The sequence below is a fragment of the Platichthys flesus genome, chromosome 11 (assembly GCF_949316205.1).
Source record: "Platichthys flesus chromosome 11, fPlaFle2.1, whole genome shotgun sequence".
NCBI classification, from domain to species: domain Eukaryota; kingdom Metazoa; phylum Chordata; class Actinopteri; order Pleuronectiformes; family Pleuronectidae; genus Platichthys; species Platichthys flesus.
Window position 1 is genome coordinate 20,651,400 of NC_084955.1, and position 24,328 is coordinate 20,675,727.

At 42.8% G+C, this 24,328-nt stretch overlaps 1 protein-coding gene across 1 annotated transcript; it reads left to right on the top strand.

Moving 5' to 3' along the window:
* The first annotated feature begins 807 nt into the window (after positions 1-807).
* On the top strand, positions 808-13,277 carry rspo1 (R-spondin 1). The gene is made up of 5 exons (XM_062398399.1): positions 808-1,467; positions 3,820-4,014; positions 6,233-6,376; positions 6,968-7,183; positions 11,736-13,277. The coding sequence occupies exons 1-5, from the start codon at positions 1,371-1,373 to the stop codon at positions 11,963-11,965; spliced, it is 882 nt and encodes a 293-aa protein (XP_062254383.1). The 5' UTR covers positions 808-1,370; the 3' UTR covers positions 11,966-13,277.
* The last annotated feature ends 11,051 nt before the right edge of the window (positions 13,278-24,328 follow it).

Sequence of the window (24,328 nt, forward strand, 5' to 3'; positions counted from 1 at the left end):
TATGTCGACTTTGTCGTTGTACCAAAGTGACAAAATTAACCCTAGTTAGTTCCTTCCAAATGGTTACCTGTCTTTATGCTAAGCTAAGCTAACAGGCTGCTCACTGTAACTTAATGGTTATCGTACAGACACTAGCACTACTAACGAGTGTTTGAGCCCTGAAGTCGGGCAGTTTTCAAATGCTGTTATTTTTTCTTATTCCTCTTTAAAATGCTATTTTAAAATCACGATCTATGAGTCTGAAAGGAGCCCAAGGCTGGATTGCTAACTTGGCAAAGTGGGTGGCTGCCCAGGGGCCACAGGCATCCACAGGCCCCGAAAAAAACCCTCTCTATTAGATTTTTGTCTGCAAACAGTGATTTGATCAATCTGTTCATTTGTTATAGACATTTGAAGTAATATAATAGTGGTTAAGCAGAATAACATGACTGATAACTATGACCGATCCATTTCTTGGCCCCAGACCCTGTGATAAAATCTTGATAAAAAATTAGTTTTTAGGTTTTATAATTAAAACCCAGAAAAGGTTGCATAATGTAGCAGGGGAATTGTAATACTCAAGAAGCGTTTAAACTACTAATACTTTCTGCTAGATTTAGTGTTTGGTGCCATGTAGGCTGTGGATCAGTTTGGACCCAATGAATGATCGTCTTGTCTAAATTTTCAGCAAGATAATAAACAAATAAAATATATTACCAAAAAGATTTATAGCTATTGCTTTAATCTTGGATAATCTGTGCGTGTTAAAAAGATTTTTCCTAAACCTGTTTCCCATCTTTCTGTCTTTTCTTCTCAGCAGGTCCTGCTGCAAGCAGATGTGTTGTCACTCATAATCAAGATCCTGCATCCGTCTTTCTTCCATCTGCAAGTTTTCACTTTATTGCATCCTTACATCATCTCTGAGTGAGACGAGCTCTCGTGCACAGGTTTCCTGCTTCCCTGCCAGTCCACCCCAAGGTTCATGGGTTGAACCAACACTCTCCTCTCCTCCGTTCTCTCCTCCTCTTCATGATCCTGACAGCCCCTGAAGTGCCCCCCCTCCGTCCTGCAGCCCCGCTCCGTCGGCTCCCATCGTCAGCACTACCACCAGTGTGATGGTTTGTTGTGCCTCGGGCTTGTTTGGAGCATCACCCACCACGACACAGACTTGCGGACGCAGCAGCCACTAGAGTGAAAGACACAGAGAGCCAGAGGCGTGGAGGGGGGGATAGGGAGAGACAGACAGAGCGAGCAGGACCACAGTAGAGAGGAGGGACCATCTGTCCCCGCAGCAGAGGGATCCACCTGTCCCAAAGAGGAAGGGGGCCCCCCCACCTGATCCATCTGGTTGCAGGGGGGGACCCTGCGTGGCCGGGAAGGCAACAGAGACTATGCAGCTGGGACTGGTGGCGCTGGCAATGGTCTTCCTCAGCTCCATGGGTCACAGCGACGCTCTCAAGCTCTCCAAGACGAGAAGGCAGAGACGGGGTGAGTCCTCTCTTTCTCAGTTTGTTTTCCTCTCTCTTTTTCCCTCTCCCTCTTCTTCAGCCCTGCTGCCTTTCGTTACTGCGGTCTGAGTCACAGTGGTGGGTGTCTTGTAAACATTTAACAACCAAAGCAAAGATAACATTTTGTTTATTTTCTCATCATTCTTTTTTGTTTTTCCTGGGCCGGCCGGCTTCAGTGTTTCTGCTGGATGGCTCATCTTTCTTCCTCTTTTTAAGATTATGCTTTTCTCAGTTTATGTAAAACTTTTATGGGTATTAGGGTTGTTTACAGAAGGGGTTTCGAGGTATTTGCCCTCAAAGCCATCGTTCTTTGTGTGTCTGGCTCTGTGGGCACATAATGGAAGGAGTACCTGACAGTTCTAAGCTCTCAATTGGACCGTGCCGCTGATGTTGTTGTAAGCATTTTTCTTACCTCACGCAACCAAAGATGGTGCTGAGGCCGACCCACAGCTTGTCCCGGGCCTCGGAGCCTCTGTGCTGGTCTTACTGTCAGATTTGAAATAATTCCTCCTTTTCCCTTTACCCACACGAGGAGCTTTCAGCCAATGCCAAGCTCACCCCAGTTTCTGTGAACCAGGATTCATATAATACCGTGGCTGGCCACAAAAACACATGTGGCGTGATTAAAATCACACACACTTGGAAGGAAGAACTGTTGTTTGTGTAATTTTACAGCTCACTGTACATACTCCTATATGTGCGTAATGACCATAAATGGTGTCGGATTTTGTCATGTGCCACGCTAATGAGGACAGAAGGATTCGGGTCACTCACCATATACGTGATTACCCTCTGCAGTGTCAGTAATTTGAGGCCCTCCCCCTCCGAGTACAGAAGAGATTTGCAGTTTACATGTGTCTTTTATAGCTTCTACGTCTTTAATGTCTTCAGATTGAGCGGCTTATCCGACCGGCCCCCCTTTGGCAAGCAGATAGTTGACAAGAGTGGGACTTGTTTTCTGTTTTTCCTTCTCCGGATGGATTAAGTGTTATGCAGAGATCAAACTGAATCCATCGGAGCGAAGAGTAGCACATATTGCTCCTCACGCTCCAGACAGCACAAACAATCTTTTTATTTTTTTAGTCCAGCACGTGTCACCAACAGTTTATGACACCACATTCTCAGACTCGTACGCTCCCCTCTGCTGTGGTTGAGTCTCACTTCCCAAGTCCCATTATCACATTTATTATTATCTATCTGTTCACGAGAGAAGCCTTTGAGCAGCTTTTACCATCCGACTTATCTGTGGGAGGCAGCGCGGCAGATGGACGGCTGTGTGAGGCTGTGTATCTTTACTGCTGACATAGTAAATCAACTGAGCTGTAAATGAACTCCAAAGGACGTGGTTTTGTCTCCGGATGACACCTAGGAAAAACACTTTTTCCCAGAAATGAATTATATGAGAAGATATTTTCTTGACGTGAAGGTATTGTAGTACTTAGGATTGCAAAGAGATGAGGTATGAAAACATCTCCAGGGCAGATTTAGATCCATGCCAGGGGATACTTGCTGGTTGGTTCTACTCAAATACAATATTCATCTCCCGGGCCTGTCTGTAACTGTTCATTCCCTAAAATCAATCCTGGCCGACCCCAGTCCTGCCTGATGCGAGTTGCCTGATTTCGACTGGGTCTTGCTTGTTGACTGTCAGCGACGATTGCCCGGGTTTCTCCAAATGAAAATCTGTGAGGGATCTCCGGCAGGCAGTTCGAAATAAACAGTGAGCTGCGGTTCAAAGAAAGATGTTTGGCCCGGCCCCCGGTTAGATTAAGCTGCGAGCATTAAGGCCGGCTTGTTGGAGTGATAAAGTGTTGGCAGTTTTATGACTGGATCTGTGGATACGCCAGAATATATAACAGTTCCTTAATGTTGGACAGAATTTGACAAAGGCCTTTTATTATTTTCTCATTAAAAAAATCCTAAACCGGCAAGAAACAGTTTTTAGTAAACCATGTTGTTCTGTTGTTTACCTCAAGCTGCCTGCTTATGGGTGTTTTTTTCTGTCTTTTTCGAGAACATGGTTTTCGGTTAGAGAGCAAGACAAGAATGCTTTTCTCTCACTCAAAATCCTGCGCTTACACTCAAATGGACCCTGCTTACAATTTCCTGTGCTTCATCTCTTCTCCTTGCACTTACACATGTTTTCTACTGTGCTTGAATGTTTTTGTGCAACGAGTAAAAGTCACCAACAAGCAATAAAATGCCAGGTTTAGTTGGAGGGTAGGGGAACTGTTCAAGCAACCAAATATCAGAGTGCAAGCACACAGTTTGAGAACAAGCGGAGCAAAACCACCTGTTTCTCATAACTGTTCCTTTCTTTCGGTTTCCACAGTTAGCACTGAGGGGCCGCCATCTTGCCCCAAAGGCTGTGACCGATGCTCGGAGTACAATGGCTGCATCAAGTGTAAGCCCAAGCTCTTCATCTTCCTGGAGCGCAACGACATTCGTCAGATAGGAGTGTGCCTCGCCTCCTGCCCCGTGGGATACTTCGGGATGAGGAACCCAGAAGGCAACAACAGATGCACCCGTGAGTTTTGTGTTGTTGTTGTAGACTCTCGACCCCGGGACACCCCCGAGTGTCAGGGTTACATGAACATGATGTGATTTGTAAATACACATCTGGAATCTTTAAGCTCAGATGGTGGAAGCAGCTTAGTCTCCCTGTATGACCAGCAGGGTTATTTTGAGGAGATTTTCTGTTAGTTTCTGTTCTTGTTTATCTTTCTGTCGTGTGTTTAATGGACCCAACATATTAATGCAGAAAAGGATCTGTAATCAATTCATTACTCTCTTTTCTGAATAAGTTAAGATATTACCTTATTACTGAACGCTCGTTAACAGGACGCATCTGGCCACTAATAGGCAATAAGTGACCACCTGATGAAATCTGTCTGTTGTTACCACTTATCCTTTTGTAAAGATGCTAAATTCAGAAAATGTGCTGCACAGAAGGAATGTCAGTACATTTTTCTGTAAGTGAACAATCTTCTTTATGGTTATAGGCAGGTTTGGCTGCCTCGTGGCACTCACCGAGCTTACATACTTCGGTCCTGCACTTGAAGCCGAGGAGTGCCAGCACCTCAGCCTGTTACGTGTGGGCAGAAAATAGGACTGCAATAAAATCCCAACAAAAACAGTTCTAATGGGATGTTGATTTGTCCGTTTTTTGGGAGGATGCCTGAATCTTTTCGAACCCTCGTGTACACGGTTCAGGACAGGCCACAACCCAATTGTGATTCTTTCGCTTAACACGTATTTTACACTGATGCATCCAATGTGTCATATACAGAGTCTCTGAAACCTGAAAGTTGAGGGTATGAATTACATCTAATAAGTCTTTCCACAGTTAAATGTTTATAAAATTATATTTCCTTCAATAAAATGAATGCTGACTGCTTCCACCATCATTTGTACCTCATGTTGATGACATTCCGTTACGCTCATTACACTAAGTGATATCGGTGCAGATATCTGGCAGATGCCGGCAGCAAATGACTACCACAGAAAGAAAAACATAACAACACACATCTTCTTTTGTTTGACTTCTGATTCCTTTGCCTCCCAATATCTCAAACACATACAACCTCAAATCATCTGAAACTATTTGTTGTCTATCTGTCACATTATGATGACAATTCTGTATAGTGTTAGTTTCATCTGTGTAAGTGACAGCTTCTAAGATTTTTGTAACTTTTTCAAAATTATCAGATAATTTGCATCAAATTAAATCACTTGATTTTTAGTGCAGTGTTTTTTTTTCCAGTCCCTGATTTGTTTTTCACAGAAAGGGCTGAACTTTCTCTCAAATTCTTCTCTGAGGCCCTCAGCGGCTAACCTGGGTTATTATCCAATCATCCAACTTTGTAGATTTCATCCCGCAGTGTCTTGTTAGAAACATTTGTCTCACATTATAGGGCTGCAAACGTCAGCACTGTCAAATTTAGCTGTCAAGGGCTTAAAAATAGTAATTTGGAGCAGAAGGGAAGGACTTAAAGATCCCACAGGGGGATTTGGGTGTTGGATCATTTCTGACCTTGGATTCAGACCAGCAGCAGTAGAGTAGAACTTCTCGACTTTAACACACGTGACACAGTGAGTTTGGTTCAGGATTAACCCCCCATATAAAAATATAGACACATTAAAATTTAACGATCTTACTCGCTGTTTTGTTCCGAGCTCGGTTCATTCAGATGGAATGGATGACGCGAACAAGGAAATTCCTTTCATGAGGAGACCAAAGCTTTTGGGAGTCTTTTAAGATGTCCTGTGTTTTATCCTCCTGTGTTTGTAATTATCCAAAATTTAAAGAAGCTATTTGTTTGACTGGAGCATCCGAGGTTTGTAATGAGTCGGAGGTGTGGGTAATCCCACTCTGGAGAAGCCCAGGGAAGCGAATCTCTCCTGGCTGCACGGTTTGAACCCACGTTTCCAAAACAACAAGGCCTGTGGTGCATATGTTTTTAAGGGAAGAGCGTTACTCCCCACGAAATAGACCCCGTGTTGTTTAATCACCAATTAATCCATCAGAGGGAATACAATTCAAGTTCCTTTCTCTGGAGAATGAATTCCTCTTTTTGAGCCAAAATGCAATCAATACTCCATCAAAAGACTGATTTATGTGAATGCACCCACGACTTCTGTAAAAGAACCAAACCAATGACAGAAACGTTACAAAGTAAGATTTCCCCAGAAATTGAAATGACTTGTGGGTGATTTCATTGGAATCCTCTGTTTTTGTCTTTCAGAATGTAAAATAGACAACTGTGAAGCGTGTTTCAATCGCAATTTTTGCACAAAATGTAAGGAGGGCTTGTATTCGCACAGTGGCCGATGCTACGTCAGCTGCCCTCCAGATCAGCTCACCGCCAACGAGACCATGGAGTGTGTCGGTGAGTAACCTCCAAGCATCTATGAAATCTACCTGTTGTCATATTTAAAAAAAGAACTTATCTCTACATCCGAGAGGCCGGGTTGCGTTCGGCTCTTTGGCCTGGAAAAGAAAAAGGGAGGAGAACACTTTGAGAAAAATAACGGAATGTCTTGGTCGATCCTCCGTGTGGTTTTGTTTCTGTTGAAAATAAGTCAGAAACGACATCATTAACAGTGAGAGCCGGAGCTCCCCAGCCGTCTTGGCTCAGACCTGCAGCTCTGGACGGACTTTTTGGCTTTGCTTGCTTTAACCTGACCCTGCTTGTGCACAGAGCGTTTAAATCATGCCCTTAAAAAAACTGGCTATTTTCTGGAAGCACACTTAAGCCGTATGTTTTTGAACATTTTCAGGTTCATGGCAACCCCCCTCAATCTGCCCATCTCAAGTCAAAAACATAAGATTGCTTTCAGATTTGGAAATTACCCTAAACTCGTTATCCTGTGCTAAAACTACTGAGCCCTAAAGGAGCAGGCGGGAAGGCTGCAGAACAAATGTGAGATGCTGGAGCTGAAAACCATTCACCCTCTGCATCCCTTGTTCTCTCCCCCAGGTCAGCGTGCTGCAGCGTGCAAACTGGGCGAGTGGAGCCAGTGGGGTTCCTGCATGAAGAAGAACAAAACATGTGGATTTAAGAAAGGCTCGCAGTCTCGGGTCCGCTCGCCACTGCTGCAGGTTGCCGGCCCGGACACCTCGCCGCCCTCAGAAGCCTGCGCTCCGCAGACCGAAAAAAAGAAGTGCGTTGTGAACAAGACGCCCTGTGCAAGAGGTAAACACAAATATAAACAGTGCACAAAAAAAAAAATGAGATGTAAAGGATGGCCACTGCAAATTCAAATCTCCAGGCATAAATCAGATTACAGATAAAGACGCAGTAAAATCAAGTTACTTCATGAAATGTCTCCTCCGGTTAATGTGATGACTGATGGAACCGTTGCTCAACATCTGAAAGCCTGAGTTCCCGCCAGTGTGTTTGTGACCCGCGGCGTGTTGATTGGGTTTGGTTTGGCCGAGCTCGCAGAGGGATACAGAACCTCTTGACTTCTCAGCATGTAAACAATAAACCCGAATCCTCGAGCCAAGCAGATGAAGGGCATTACACACTGAGGAGCTGGAGCCGGATCAGAGCCGGGGAGAGCTATTTGTTCTGAGGACCGCTGAAGCGTGAGGTTTACACGGCCATGACATGTTTGCTTGGGCTCTTATCACCCACACAGCAGCTTGCTCTCCAGCAGGTTAACAGTCGTTCTCACCAGTCGATGGCCATTATCGGCTTTCACAGCAGCTTATCAGATGCTGATGAGGCTAATAAATGAAAGATCTGGCCATGTGGTCCAAAGTTTACATTATACAAATGCTTTTTTGGGGGGCAAAGAAATTATGAATCGATGCTTAGATGACAAATCTTTAAATGTAGAAAAATAATAACCGCTCGGTTTCATTTATTCAAATTATAGGAATTGTTTTCATGAGCTGAGAGGGATTCACTTTTTTCTCCCAAACGCCACCAGACGCTAATCTGTTTTGCATAACGCACCAATTTTGACCAAAGTTGGAAACACTTATTTACAGAGAGGTAGGGAGCTGCCAAGCGGCTGTATTTAAAGCCTTTATTGGTTGGGGACACGCTTAGGGGATTTTGGGCACAGCAGCGACATTGTGTAACAATATTTGCACAGTCTTGGCATCCGTGCAGATGTTGCAACATGTAACAGATGATATGCTTGGATATTTGTGCGTAAACACGGAGGAGGCTTGCATATTCCGACACCATGCTCTCGTCTCGGAGAATTCCTCCAGGGGCTCCGCGTCTCAGAAGCAGAACATGATCTGACGTTGTCCCACATAGATCAGTGATGTCTGCAGGGAAGGAAGCTGGCCTGCTTTGTGATTGCTCAGCGAGAAGCTGACTCCTCATCAGACAGGTTGTCACGGAACAATTCAATAAATGAGAAGGAAATTTGACACCTGTACCCTGGAAGAATTAAGTGAAATATTATATACTGCCGTGTAAAGCTTCTCTGGGAACTGCCAAATATCTCGGAGCGAAGCTTTTTACCTGACGAGTGATGAGTCATAGATTTACCAACGTCAAGGACGATTTCAGGCCTGATTTTCCTTCTGCTAAATACAGGGCCGGCCACAGGCAAAGGCCAGGCAACCGCCTAGGGGGCCCCTTCTCTGGTGGGTGCGGTTCGCCCCTTAAAAATAATTTATCTTAAATAATAAGATAAACAGAAAACAATAATTAATTAAAAAAACTATTGTTTGTCTTTGCAAACCCCCCTTTCAGTCAGGTAAAGTGACAGTTAGATATTCTGTGTACGTTTTAGCCACAAGCTCTGTGGAGGCTCTGTGTTACTGTCTGCATCATTAATGATGATGCATTTAAGGAACTTCTGTAACTCGGTAAACTATACAAAATTTCAACATGATTGATTAAAGCACGTTGGTCGTGCACTCAACACAAAAGCTTGACTGCTCCTCACATCTGTTTTATTATTAATTGTCTCCACCAGTTCGCTGCTTTCACTGAATGTAGTGTTTCTGTCATTCTGGATTAATTATAGCCGTAACAACCAAAGCTCTATCTTCAAGCATCGCCATTGGATTTCATCTACTTATGACCATGGGTAGAGTGAGAGTTGTTATTTGTACCAATAAAGTAATAAAAGGAGGATTTAGTCATTTAGTATCCGACAGAAGTTGTGCGTCTGTGTGTGCATTACAATAAAGAATCCACAGGAGCATATTGGCCTCAGAGGTGGTGTGGGCCCCAAATTCAAATTCTGCTTAGGGCCCAAAAAAAGGCTAGGGCCGGCTTTGGCTAAATACATACTCTGGAAAAATAAAAAGCATATTTCTGCCAAAGTGCCACTTCCTCTCTGAGGTAATTCATGGATGATGGTACCATGACCCGGTAATGTGGGTAAACACTGAGAGCGACTGTGGACTCATGTGGGAGTTGGCCGGTGAGCTATATAAAACACGGGACAGACCTTGTACAACATCTGTGATTTAGTGGCCTGCAGATCTCACGCTTTGTGTTGATCTGGCTGCAGATTCTTTTCCCCTTTTCCCTGAAGCTCCGCAACAGGGTCTCACGCAAAAACAGGATTTGTGGGGATGTGTTATTGCATCTGTCAGGGACGATTGTTTAGCTTGGACGGAGCGGAGGTGCAATCAGAGCTGTCACAAACTGATGGAGTCCCCCCCCCTCTCTTGGCTCGGTTGGTAATTTGTTAGAGGAGTAATTAAGTCCTTGCACAGTGAGCACGGCGGCTCAGATGCTTTAGAGCGTGTGCGAGGACCCTTCACTTCACTCAGCCTCTACTTATCTCCCCCTCAATGATTTAAATTGAAATTATTGCCTCTCACTATTAAGTGCTTGTTTGAATAGAGGCCATTAAAAAAGTTTAGAAATATGTTTATTGTTTCAGGACGACACAAACGAGGAACACGCCGGACTATTTGAGCCAAAAACATCAAATGAGTTAGCGTGAGGGACGTTTTCAGGATTTTTGTGCTAATTGTTTTTCCAAGGGACGAATTGTTCTTGTTTGTGCACTACTGTGTGCGAGGGAGCCTCCTGATTCGAATTTGCGAGTCAAGCAACTGTGACTCTGCATGGCCCTGCGGTGAGCGAATGCTTCTGTGTCAGGTCTGTACACATTCAGCTACATCAAATCACCAGATAATGATTTTCAGTGGCCGTGCGGAAAGTTTGTTTTTTTGGTGAAATTCGAGAAAACAACGCAACTTGGGGCTTTTTGGGGCTTTTTTTCCCTCGTTTGCGCTTAAGCCAGGGAAACCATAACTGTTTGTACGACGAGTTCGGAAATGCTTTTTCAGGGAAATGCACGCAGACCTTAAGTTATTGCTCCACGGCAGTAGACAAACACGGTGGCGCCATAAACCCGCGCTGTTGTCAACTGCGCAGTGAACACTGTCCAGCCCTTGGCCCGCGTTCACTCGGTTTCTAGGATTTGCAGAGTTTCTCGGCACACGAGTTCATAACAAACATCCCCCAGCGTAACTGTACTCCCACAAATATACAAAACATAATACTTCTGAGTGCTGCCCAAACAATAGCCATCTGAGACTAGACACATGTCCGCTTCCACTTTGTGACAGCTCCCTATGTCCTTACGGGCCATTACTGGGCCCTTGACAGTGTTTAACTCATTATGCCAGAAGTGATTTCAAGGTGATTTATGTGACAGAAATTAATGTCATTTGACGGAGGTAAGTGCGTCTATACATGAGCTCCTCTGCAGCTCTTACCCTCCCCTGAATGAGTCGTGTGCAATCGTTGGCCACTCCATGATGGATGCTATTAGCTTGAGTGACAGGTGTGAATTCTGCTCTGGGACAAAGGAGAAGCGTAGAGTTGGACGTGTTAACCAGCCAATCAAATCATGTTGATAGGGTTGGCTCACTTGGTTTTATCTGGATGTGGGTTCCTTTTCTTGTGTATGTCTCTTCGGCATTGGATTTGTAGCTGGTATGGTGTTTTAATTTGAAAGCTGGCTCTGTTGTGTCCCAAGCATGAGGCCGTTACGCCAACGTGCTGGTGCCAAGCGTCCCGCCATCAAGCGCCAACGCAACGCAACGTCGACAGCTACGCTTTAAGCTAAATGCTAGATGTCAGGTATATGGTAATGCCCACCATCTTCATTTGGTGTGTCAGCATATTCAACTTTTTTCTCTCTAAACGAGCACTAACCAAGAAATCCAGCTGATACATTCTTTATTCATCTCTCAAGTGTTAGGGCATCTGGCCAAATTTCAAGTGTGACCAGATTGTTCAACTGATGCACAACTTTCATGGATTTTCACCAAACTGGGAGCTTTACTTGGGAGTTTATCTCCAGATGATATATTTTTAGAGGTGTTTAGAGTTAAATGTCAAGATCGACTTAAGTATGATCCATAAAATACAAAAATCCAAGATATCTCTCCAAATAAAAGGGCTAGAGAGAATTTCTGTTATAGAAATATGTGACTTTATCAAGGTATCCAGAGATACCGCTGCAGGATGTAGGATTATTGGACATGACCTGAACCTTAGAAAAATTAATTATCAGGACAAAATGGTGTTATATAGTGTAGTAGTGCATTAACTTTTGCAACCAGTAATCTCAGACACGATTAACACAATAAAGCCTGATTGGGGTTTATATAGCACATGCATCGCCCTTCTGATGCTTTTCATGTTTTATGCTGCTTTGCCAAGTAGAGGCTCTTCATCATTCAACATCCGATGATGACAGACGACAGTAAAATCTATGACTCATGTGTTCTATGTCTTCACATTTCAGAGGGGAAGAATAAAGGAGACCAACAAGACGATACGACTCGCAGGGAGAGGGAGAATACTCGTGGGCGAGGACGAGAAGGAAAAGATGGCAGAGGAGGGGGAGGAGGAGGAGGAGGAGGAGGAGGAGGAGGAGGAGGAGGAGGAGGAGGAGGAGGCGGCGGCGGGAAGAGGAGAAAAGGCCAGAGCAGGACGACCACTGCTGCGAGCATCACAACCAGCTTTGTATCCTAATCGTCAGTGCGGGCTCGCTGGGGCGGAGAGAGAAGCAGAGACAGTGCCTCGCCCAGCTGTGACCGCCATCGACGAGGGTCAAAGTGAAGGACTAACGCTGCTACGAGTTGCAGGAGATGCAAAGAGAAGGCTGCTGCTGCGGCACAGGAGGCTTTGACGAGTTCTTTGAATAGATGAACTTGTCTGGAAGAGACTTGGTGACTTTCTGAGAGGGATCTCTGTTGAGGGGAGCAAAGCCCCGGTGGAGAGACTGTGGTTCAGCATCATGGACAGAAACCTGACAATGAATGAAGGGGCCTCCTCAGCTCCCTCTTTTTCTCACAGTCCAATTTTAATCGCAACGTGTTCTTGATTTGTTTTCGTGTCAGTAAGAGGTGGCGGATGGATGTTCATAACAGCCGCTGTACAAGATGTTAAGACAGTGAATAGTTTTAAGTGAAAAAAAACAAAAAGGAAAGGCACTGGAAAGGAGGGTCGAGGGAGTCTACTACAACACAAGCCTAAGAGGAGACGTAGAGGAGGACCACTGAGAGCTCAGCTGGTGTCCTCCTCTGGTGTCTCCACAGACTTTGGCCATTTCGTATCTTAGTCGATGTATCGGAAAATATCTTCGCACAAAAAAAAAAAGGATAATGAAAAACATAAATATTTGCATGGTACAAGGTTGCATGAGTGTGCCATTGTGCAGGCAAGAGAGAGAGTGTGTCTGTGTGTGTGTGTGTGTGTGTTTGTGTGTGTCTACGTAAAGTCTGGTCTATTGAGTAGTTTGAATGCATATCTGCACGGAATCGAGTTTGTGGTCGTTCATGTGTGTTTACGTCTGTGTGTGAATCTTGTTCTCACAGATCGAAAGCAATGGGGTGTGCATAGCGAGAGGGAGACTATGTAAATGCACGGTGATATATCGAATATGCAGTAACATACAAGCCACCGATTGTTTTATAAGCCATCAAATCATCCGCTGCTCAGTAATCATGTATGTTTGCAACAGGGTCTGAAGATTTTGCACAACTGTAAGGTTTCCTACTGCTCAAGTTTCAGAACAATCAAAGCATTTTTGTTACACATTTATAATCCAAAAGCTTCATAAAACGCAGTTACAGAGATTTCTTTTCTTTTTCAATGTCTAGAATGTTTTCCATGGGTCTGTTTGCTTTCCACTCGATAGTTTCAGGAGAAGGTACTTGCTGCAGTTATTCATTCATACTACGGATCATGATACTGAATATGTTCGGACGCGAGAAGCATTAGTATCATCATGTATAGCTTATTCTGTGAAAGCCTCAATAAAGTTCAGATGAAGCAGATGAAACATTATTCACACACTGGTTTTGTTCTTTCACCAAGGAGGCCAATTTATCATCAGGGTTTGTTTCTCTTTGCTTGAGCAGGCTCATCATTCACTTGAAATAGATGTGAAGGACGGTCAATCTTGCTCAACTAATTGTTGTCAACAGCAGGCATGCCTTTAAGGGTTTAATCAAAACCTCAAAATATTCTGCTGAGGAGTGTGAGGCTGTCTACCTCGGTAGTGACGGCATGGTACGGCCCTCTCCAAGGCTAGGTGGCCATCTTGGGAGGTGGACGAGCTTAGATGGTGTCATGGCCCCGATCACTGGCCAAACGCTGGCGCCTGGGCAGGGGTCGTAAAAGCAGAGACAGAAATAAAAACTAATGGTGTGTCATAGCCAGAAGGGAGGAGGGGGGGGGGGGGGGGGGGGGTATACCATGTCCTGGCCCCACAACAAAACAGCTGTTTCTCATTACCGAAGGGGAGGGCAGGGGGAATGGCAGAGTATGCACCGTAAATTACACATTCATCGCTCTTCCTGACCATAAATTCTTGCCCCGGCTCCATTGGACGGAGCGCTCCCTCACCTCCCACTCCCTCTTGGTTCACGTCTTCTTCCCCACGCCTGTGTTTTCCCAGAGAAACCAATGGTAAATCCTCGGGTATATGGGTGCCCGAGACGCCAAGATGCTCAACACTGGATGATTTCATGACTTTAGTTTGGCCCCGAGGTCCTGGGGCCCCAGGGAGAGCATCACATCAAGGGGGAACACCCATGTCCATGCCTGACTTAAACACACAATCCCTGGTCCAAGTGTAAACAACAAGGGTACCACCACTAAACCGAAGCTCGGGGAGCGAACCTGACGTCACTGTCGGAATGACTGACTTCTCATCCGAGCCTCCCAGTTTCATGTGGGAATAAAGCTGAATCAGGTGTTTTCATGGGAGCTGAAGGTCCAATGCCTTTTGGAAAATAAATAATCTGAGGTGAGATAATCTAGTTTCAAGGTTGATTTTATTATCTACCAAAGGAGAAGGAGTAAGGGAAATGCTGCATAGAAAAGAAAGTAGTCACAAAAACATGCAGCAGTCATCATCCCATTTGTCATCATTAATACATCTGTTGTTTACTGGTTGGTACTTTTGATGAGAAAAATGTCCTGTTGGGATGAAAAACCCATTAAATACCGTTTTTCTGATCAAAGTACAGTTTCAAACATCAGCTGCAGTATTTCCCAGAAATCACTTCTAGAGGAAAACCCTCAGACGTCATCGTGGAGTTTCCATATTGAACAATTTCCTTTTAAATAGAAAACACTGGTATAGTCCTTAACAAGGAGTGATTTAAAGCAGCAGGGGCTGAATAATGAAAGACTGATATAATGCTCAGCTGAGGAACACTTTAGAGATTTGATTCAGCTCCATTGGCCGGCTGTGGCTGAGGGGTAGAGTGGTCGTCCTCCAACCTGAAGGTCGGCAGTTCGATCCCCAGTGTGAATCATTTGTATGCCGAAGTGTCCTTGGGCAAGATGCTGAACCCTGATTGGCCCCCCATAGAATAAGAAAGTGCTGTGATTAGATGCACTGTATGAATGAATGGGTGAATGTAAAACTGTACTGTAAAGCGCCTTGAGTGGTCATCAAGACTAGAAAAGCGCTATATAAACCAAAACTATTGACGCGTGAGGAAACTCATGGATATGTCGAAACCTTAGTAAATACTCTTCAGAGTGACGTCTCACACAGCACGAGTGTGAAACCACCATTAAACTGGAACAACATTTCCTTCGCAGTGTTTTTCCAGCTTCCATCGCAACGCACAGCATCACTGACATAATTCTAACAGACAACGCTCCAAGATATTCTCTCACCGTCTGGGTGAATACGAGGTCTGGGGTACATGAGGCCGCTGGAGCCTCCGACCGACTCACCAGCGACTGCCAGCGGTATCCACTGCCCCCCCCCCCCCCCAATTGGCGTCCAGCTCTTTAAATTTCAACAGAACCCACTAATCCAGGATCATTTCCATTTCTAAAGCTTCACAACTCTTCGTGGCTCGACATCTGAAAGGCTGAATCTGGAGATGGACAAAGAGAATGTGTCCTCTTCAATTCTGAAATATGCCAGAGAATTGTACATCAACGCTGACAGCACCGACGTGTCTGATCGGCAACAGACATCTATGAAGGCAAGGCCGCTAAATCAAAATAACAGCTATTTCGTATTATGAGGAAGCCAACACTCTTTGTCAAGGGAAAGACAAATCTACATCTGGCGATTTTAAAAGAATATAATTCACTTGAATGGAGAATCAAGGTTTCCAGATCAGGAGGATTTGGGATTTAGGATTATTAAAATGAATGATCTTTGTAAGCAAGTGGAAAACCAGGGTCATGCATCAGCAGCAAACATTAGTTTGTATTAACTTTACCCGAATGTATCTAAAAAAGGACTTGGAACAGGAGGAAAAATTCAGATTAGAAGATCCATGGAAAGTATTGAATTGATGTGTACTGCCCTCTTTTGGAGATATTCAGTATCACAAAGAAGAAAGCTATGATCTACAAAAAATATGATCCAATAAAATTAGAAAGATTTAAGATAATAAAACAACAGTCTTGTATTGGAAATGACAAATGAGAAGAAAGTATTTAGCATAATGTAGTATTGCACATGATATTATTACTACGATACTGTATATTATAATAATGTCTGTGATATTGTATATGAAATGATAAATTAAGGAAATGGAATGAATGAAGACTGAATCGAGAGAGAAGAAGCAAAAAAGTTAACATTTAAAAATGTTTAATCATCAAACAGTTTGTTACATGATTATTTACAATGCACTAATTTATGCCTGTGACAATATGTCTAAACTTTCTGCTGAATAAACCAGTAAATTATGTCAAACCAGCCTCATTGCAATCACATTGATAAAGCTAAACATAGCACAAAGAATATAAGTATATAAGTATAATAATAACATTATTTTTTCTTTGCATTTGCGATCAGACCTGTTGAGACTTTTAAAGAAGCAGAGTTGTCTCAGTGTTGTTTGGACTGAGGACTGAGGACGAGTTGTTTGGACAGACAACGATGAGACAGATTTCATGTGAGGAATACAACATATTTTGCACATAATGATGAGCTTACTGTTTAGTGTTTAAGTTTGCAATGACAAGACATTACCACAAGAGGGAGCCATTAACATGTTTTATGAATTGGTCAGGATTTAATATATGGAAAGAAATAAAGTCTCTGGCATCATCATCTGAGACTGAGGCTCAGGTTTGCTGCATTATTCATGAAATCGTAGCTGGAGTCATGGGCCATTTGAGAATCAAAACAAGTAATAAATAGTTTCTTCTCTTTTCCAGCGACTTGTCAAAAGAGTTTGGAAAGTTTCCGGACGAGGAAAAAGAAACCGCAGAATCAAAGAGCAAAGAAAAGAGAGAAACACAAGAGAGGAACCAATGACTTAAAACTATCACGATCTTTGTTGTTTGCATCACTGTGTTGAAGAAGTGTCCCATTTAAGGATGAGTCATTCTAATCATTTGACCTTTGGAACAAATCTCAGTTCATATATTTTGTAAAGAATCTTTTTTTTTATTTCCTATTTCTTTTCAGGACATTAGGCAGAAATAGACACAAACAAAAAGTCACAAGAAGCTGTTGTTACAACTTGTTTGTTCCATCGCTCGGACACACTTAGCTTCTCCTGACGTCCTTCCTGAAAGTCCGGCAAGTGACTTTTATTATCTGTCCATAAACCTGTGTCACAACAGCTCAAGTCTGGACGAAGAAGGAAAGACATGATGTGTGCCGACATGAGATTTCACAAAAAAAAAATAAGATTAAGGAAATTAATCAAATTACAACTTAAACCAAACGCTGTGGACGCCACAGGTGAGAGGGAGACTGGCGGAAGGTCTCTTTTTTATACAGTACAAAAAAATATTAAGTACAATCAAACTCCTCCGGTTAAAGTTCCTGCAGGATGAGGCCTTACATTTTCATTTTGCTTTTTCAGAACTAAAACGATCTCTGTCCACACAAGTGTCTCCGAATCAGTTTTAATCCCAGCACATACGAGAACGTAAACAAATAAATTGCAGGTCAAAGTTCACCAAATTTGAACTCTACGTTAATGTTTCATCCCCTCCTTGTTCTCACGGATTGGAAGTGAATGGGAGGCAAAGGTTCGCCATTGATACATTTGCGTGGTTGACCGGGCTCTTACACGCCTGAAAACATTCATCACATGACCGCTCTCGTACACGGGGCGTGGTCGAGCCAGTGTCAACAGGAAGCGTTTGGTTGTTGGCTGCAGAGAGAGCTGGTATTTGATTCTCTATGTTGCGTAGCCTGACGAATCGGTGAAAGCTACATCGAGATGGAAAACACCCAGTTGTGATTATCTACGTGTCAAACATCTCTATTTCTGCCCATCCAGACTAAAATGCAGCCTCAGAGTTTTCAAACTAAATCTCCAGTCTAGTGTGGATGTATCCTCAGGAGATCATTGTACTTAGGTCAACACATTTCCTTCACAGCTCCTTTGTTCTTTTTTGTTACTGCAAAACAGTTGTGTGTCAAGCAGACGTTTGAAATGTATGAAAACAGTTGACATTATGATGTTAATACAGAAACACATTAAATGATTTAATCTCGGGATAAACATTTATCACACAGCGTTTATAACTCTGATGAAACGGCCTCTTGACGTCTCATTCATCAGCTGTTTGAATAAAGTCTTCCATGATCCCTAGATAAAGGATTTATGTTCTCACATTTCTGTCTCATTCCTTCACACCACTTCTTTTTCAACCTGAGACATGAATCAGATCCCTCGTTCATCTTCCTCGCCCCCTCATCACTAAATCTTTTAGATGTTTTGAATTACAGTCCATCTTTGTCAATCCACTCCTGAAACATTTAGCATTCCAAACCGCTCATCTTCAAACAACTGCTCCCACAGAGCAGCGGCCGACAGTAGCACTGTACTGGTAACAGGATTTATACCCGACTCCTCCGAGATTGGAAAGTAACGCAAAGGGTACGAACATTAATCAGACGTCTTCTGAAGTGTGTGTTCCTCAAAGTTTGTCCTCAGACAACCTCCCTCTCTTCGACCCGCACAGACTCAAACACACCCAACAGATGATGTTTGTTTTTGCTGTCAACCTTCGACCCAAGTGAAGCAGAAGAGTAATCAAAGGGTCTTTCACTTCCTGCGTCCACAGCTCCGGCTCATTGGAGCCGTCCTTCATTATCCTCACTGCTTGTTACTTTCCCAACGATCGCAACATCTTACTGCAGTTAAAGTACAAATAAAGAGACAAATGGACTCAGTAAAACATGCAGGTTTTTCCATTAAAGAAAAAGTAAGGTTAAAATGATCAAAACAATGTTAACAGGTTATGCAATGCTTTTAAAACATATATGGCAAAGAAAGAGATATTTCCTTATACGTGTAGTAGAGTCAAAGAGGAAAGTACCTGTAAATAAATCTGTTTAACCAAAGGAAAGATAAGAAATGTACTGAAGTACAGGTACTCAGTGATTGTACTTTTAATGAATAGTGAACCATGCTCACTTTCCATCTGAATTCCAGTTACTTATCGAAACAGATACTTATTGAGGTTTAAACATTAAAACTTCTTTACATCTACCCGAAAAGTCGTCTCGTCAGATGCTTGAACCACTGAATCCCAAATAAAGGGCAAAACATACATCACAAAAACACAAAGGCTCACTATGTTGTGTCATTTCTTTCAAACTCCAAACAGTCGTCATGAGGAACTCAAGTGAACTCAGGGAAAAGCTCCGTCTCACTGTTCTCAGGTTCGGCCAAAAACAACAAGAAAAGTGATGTTGGCCAAGAAAACACTGAGCCGACACTAAATACTCTTCTTCAGATGCAAGGACGCAGCGTTTCCTTTTTCCTACAAACTCCACAGCTTTACATTCTTTATGGTTGTTTCACCAAATACCAAGAGAGGTAGAGGCTTGAAACCACAGCCACTACACTGTAGCTGCTGACAATAGCGGGTAATAACCTCCTGTGTCCCGGGGACGTTTAAGTCTGAATAAAGAATTTATCACATTCTTACACTCCCACATCAACAGACTGAATCTGTTCCAACACCACATCAAACACTGGGAAGTGAGCGAGGAGGGAATAAATAATAAATAGCAGCAGAACAAACAAACACATTTTGTGTTGTAGAATGTGAGAAATTGCAGTTTGGGTGTGAAATGCACACGAGGTGATTACATAAAGAACATCAGCTGATCATCATGGTGTGGAGTGGTCCGTCCTCTACTGGTTTTTCCACATAATCAAAGACCCAGTGTCAGAGTCCCAGTTACCAATCACTCTGAAGACAGGAGGGATTTTAGCGGAGGTCAAAACTGAAGGTTTGGAAGCGTCCAGCCCCGAACTGTGGAAAAACAAGGCCCTTGTTTTCCTGCTGAGACGACTCATTACAAGACAGCACCAGAGCTTCCCACAGGCGAGCGCAACTCGTGACCTCAGACCGGAGCGAGCGGAGGGGACGAGCGCTCGGGCCAGGCCACAGGAGCCGGCGCCAAACCACGACCAACAAGCACCAGCTCCGCGAGGAGTGTCAGCTTGGGACACAGACTCTTGTTGTCTGTAGCCCGTACTCACAACTTAGTTAGTCTCATAGGGTTCAGCAAGGTGCCACATCCTCTGTCCTTAACTCCCGAGGGGAAACCCAAGTTCTGTCGTAGTGCTTCAGCCGAAACTACAGAACTAATTGAATGGATAGAGATTGAATGAAAGGTAGATCTTGTTTTTCTATTAATGCCACAAATCCTGCCAAATTCTAGGGAAGGAAGTAGAGAAGAGGAAGATAAAGGGAAAATCAGAATCGCCAAAATCGTGGGGATTCACCTTTTAGAGGCCGTTAAATTTCTGTGTCAAATTCAATTGCAAAATAACAAAGAATTTATTTAGAAAGATTTTTAAAACAGATTCTGAATGAATTTGCTGAATCTGTCGACGAGGGACAGAATTTAAGCGCCGGATGCCTTGTGGACTCAACTTGTGTTGGTAACCATGTTTTAACCACTTTTTCTGAAAATACTTTTAATTATTTAAAGTTAAACTGTGAATTAACACGTCTTGTAGCTTAATATCACTAACTGGGCATCGCTGTGTCCACCAGGTGTAAACACAGTTGTGGCATTTCACTCCACGTTGTTCTGGGTTTAACTGTTGTGTACGTGACAAATACAATTTGAAATTGAATTTGAAATAATCACAGATTTTAGCCGATTTACCGATGCGAGTGTAATCTCATTTTCTCATTTGGGGTTAACCCACGTCTGCTGAGGTTACAGTCTATGGCCATGACTGTGGTGGACCAGAGCACTTTGTCAAATGGACATTAGATGGAGATGTGACACGGGGGGTGGGGGGGGGGGGACGATGATAAAGCATGGAAATGTATGGCTGATGGTATTTTTCTTTCTGTGGCAGCTTCATGTTCCACTGGGGAAAAAATACCAACAGCAATATTTCTGTCAAAACTGTCAAAAGTGTCGACTGTGATCCCTACACAGCACGAACAGTACACAATGACCACAAGTTCGATTCCCTCATACATTAAACATCAACTCACAGAAAGCCAGTGTTGAGTCTGGTGTGAACGTTGAGACCTTGCTGCCCTCAACAGCTATTTGTCTTTTCTTTTTTTTTTTCACCCGATTGTTTGATGTGACGCACTTTGTTTCTGTGTTCTTTACAAATAAAGTTATGTTTCCTCACTGCTGATAATTGGATGTGTTGACTCACACACACTTCCAGTTACGCTCTTGATGGATTGATAAAGAGGATGTGTGAAGATGGAACCCCTGATAAAAGAGCGTAAGATAGATAAGCAAGCTTGTTCTTATATCAAATACAAATACAATGCATATATGCACACAAATGGACAATAAAAAGTACAAAGTCCAAACTCAAAAGTCTCTTAAACAGGGCAGAATCATGACACTTGTTCAAAATCACATCAAGAATAATTTGTATAATTATGATAACTCAAAAAAGCATGAAATAATGTGTCCACAGAAGCGTTTAGGAAATACACAGGACACACCTGAGTGTTAAACACCACAGTCACTCAGGTTTGTTCATCAGTCATTAGTCAACTTGTTATTGTTCCCACCAGGTGTGTCTGTTTCCACTGTTCCAGTCAGCGGGACTAAAACCCATCCCGTGAATCAGCGGTTCTGACATTAACACATAATAAAGACTTGAATCCCTGCAAACTGCTGATAAACAAAACCGATGAGTGTGTTTACTGCGTGAACATCTGACTCATGCTGTGCCGAGCTCGTCTAGACATTGAGCAGGACGTGACTTCAAGCTGCCGCTGCCTCGAGCCTGATCTCATTACATCTGCCTCCATCTTCAGCTGAAGTAAAAACAGGAGGAAGGGTTATTCATTCATTCATTATCTCGACCATAAACTCAATTATAGTTCCTGGTTAGGGGGCCGGTTGAAAGAGCCAATAACAGATGATCAACAACAAGCACATTTATTTCAGAGAAAAAATACAAGTTAAGGCAATTTAAAGACAAACGTTACATTGATGCAGAGTCTGAACAAACAAGTTTACATGAAATAAATAGGTTGCTTGAGGAAAAAAATAAAGATCAATACAAGAGTAATGAGATCAAAACCAAACAGAGCCAAATGCAAGGGCCATTCAAATCAGGATAAAACTAGAATGGGAATTTGAGGACAAATATACGATGGACACACTGTTTTCACTTTGGCTTGACAATTGCATCATCTAATGTGTATAGTATACACTTTATAGTACAATATAAACTTTATTTAAATTCCTGCCATTGACAAGGTTACGTTTTGGGGACAATGGCCAGCGCAGACATTTTTAAAGTTGATTCTAATAGATAACTTAAAAATAAAGGTTAATTAAAACAACATTTTAATAAAAGAAACGTTTACCTGCCTGTGTCCAGGAGGGGCATGGCTAGCGATGATGATGTAATTGGCTCCTGCTGATGGAAGGAGCTATAGAAGCAGTCTCAGGGGGGAAGTGACATCAGAGGGTAGCGATGTGCATATCAATACTTGTTGCTTTATCGTGAGATGAGTTTTGGTCCTTTGTCTGTTGTTTTGTCTCTTTTGATTTGTACATGTTGTTGTTACTTGTGAGATCTGGGACCACTATTTTGTGTTTGACACCTGAACACCTTTTTATGATTCTGCCTCTGACACGTTTTAACAGCTCTTCTCATGTTCGCCGGATTTAACCTGGGACAGGAAACAATTCAAAGAAAAGCCTGGTCACCTTACTGTGTCAATAGTAGGGGAGAGCGGGGTAATGTGGGACATTTTTTACATTTGCTCCCCTCTAGGCGAGCTAAAATTATATATCAGTCAAATGTACACATTTCCCATTAATTCAGGATGTTTTCTAGCAATGGAAATGATCAGAATGTCTTCAGGACAAAGGGAATGAAAATATGATGGTTTTAAAAAAAGTGGTCCTACTTTACCCCAGCTACGGGGTAAAGTGGTCCACTTACTTTTTCCACTTTATTACTACCATAACAACACATGTTGTAATAGTTAAAATCCTGACAGCTAGATTTACAACCACACATCCCAAAACTAATATCGGACTAGTAACAGAATCATGGGGATTGGTCAATTAAGCACATTTATGAATATTATGTGATCTCTTGCACACCCTAGCTTACCTGCACATTGTTTCTCTGTCCAATTGAAAGGGACAGGGATATTGTTTTTCTCTGCTTATTCAAATGCCAGTTCACGGCACTTAACTGGATCAAGGCCATGGAACTGGTCAGCTAGTTGTTTCAAGTGTTTGGCCAGCTCCTCCTCCATCTCATCTGTGAATATTCTCTTTACCTCAGCTACTGCACCCCAGGCTACTGATTTTACTTTCCGTTTCTCTTTTTTCTTTATGAATCTTTTGAGGGTTGTCTTATCAATATTTCTATCCCTTCCAGCTTTTCTTAAGGACTTCTTTCCTTGCCTGACCTCAGCGGCTGCACTCTCCATCTCTGTGAGGGGTGTTTGGCCCCAGGTTGTCTTCCTGGTGTATAGTTTCTTGGCATTAGGGCTTTTCTACAATGTTTATGACATTAAAAATAAAACATATATAATGTAATATAACACTAGAATATGTTTAAGACTAAACTTAACTTGTGCTTCATGGTGGGGTAAAGTGAGACACTGTCCCACTTTACCCCACCGTTTTAGAAAAACAACATCTCCTAGCAATTCAGGCTAATCTTCAGCTAGCATCAATCACATGGTTTTATATGTTGGTTCACCAACATGTATGATATACGTTTTTCTACCTGATTCAATTTGTTTTGACACAACAGTTTATTAAGTTCAAAGCAAGAAAATTTACTTTTACATGCAAAGAACACATTTTTGTGAAAAAAACATACTTTCCACAGCACCAGCACCAACTTCCCCTTCATGGCAAGGGGGGAATGGGAGGGGCTTGAAAACATAAAGGTCACTTCACCACAAATGTGTTCCGTTGCCTAGATACAGGGGGTGTCTCACATTACCCGATGTCCCACATCACCCCGCTCTCCCCTACTGTATGTATGTACCTGACTTCTACTGCACCTCTGTGTAAGTCCCAGAGTCAGAAGAGACAGTAAAACAAGATTTCCCTTTTACATTTCTGATTTTTATTTGATGATACTCGACTTCCCACCTCTGGAAGTCTATTTTATCGATTTGTCCACAGCTGCACCCTGAAATTCCCCATTTGAATACGAGCAACAGACCTTGCTCTGCCCGCCTCGAGCTGCTCAATCTAATTGGCGTCTATCTAGTAAATCTGAGCAGATACACATGGATTGAGTTTGCATTAATCAATAAATTCAATCAGAACTTGCATGATATGAATTAAACAGATTTTATTTTGTCGTATCATTTCGGGCATCAAGTTAAATTAGAGTCCACACAGTTTCATCCAGATGGAACAGGAAATCTGATTTGTGTTTGTGTAATAGGATA

What these genes read in the sequence shown, in the direction of transcription:
- rspo1 (XM_062398399.1), top strand. Translation starts at nt 1,371, where the DNA reads ATGCAGCTGGGACTGGTGGCGCTGGCAATGGTCTTCCTCAGCTCCATG. An exon ending in AGGCAACAACAGATGCACCC is followed by an intron (nt 4,015 to 6,232) that starts GTGAGTTTTGTG and finishes TTTGTCTTTCAG; the next exon opens with AATGTAAAATAGACAACTGT. An exon ending in CGAGACCATGGAGTGTGTCG is followed by an intron (nt 6,377 to 6,967) that starts GTGAGTAACCTC and finishes TCTCTCCCCCAG; the next exon opens with GTCAGCGTGCTGCAGCGTGC.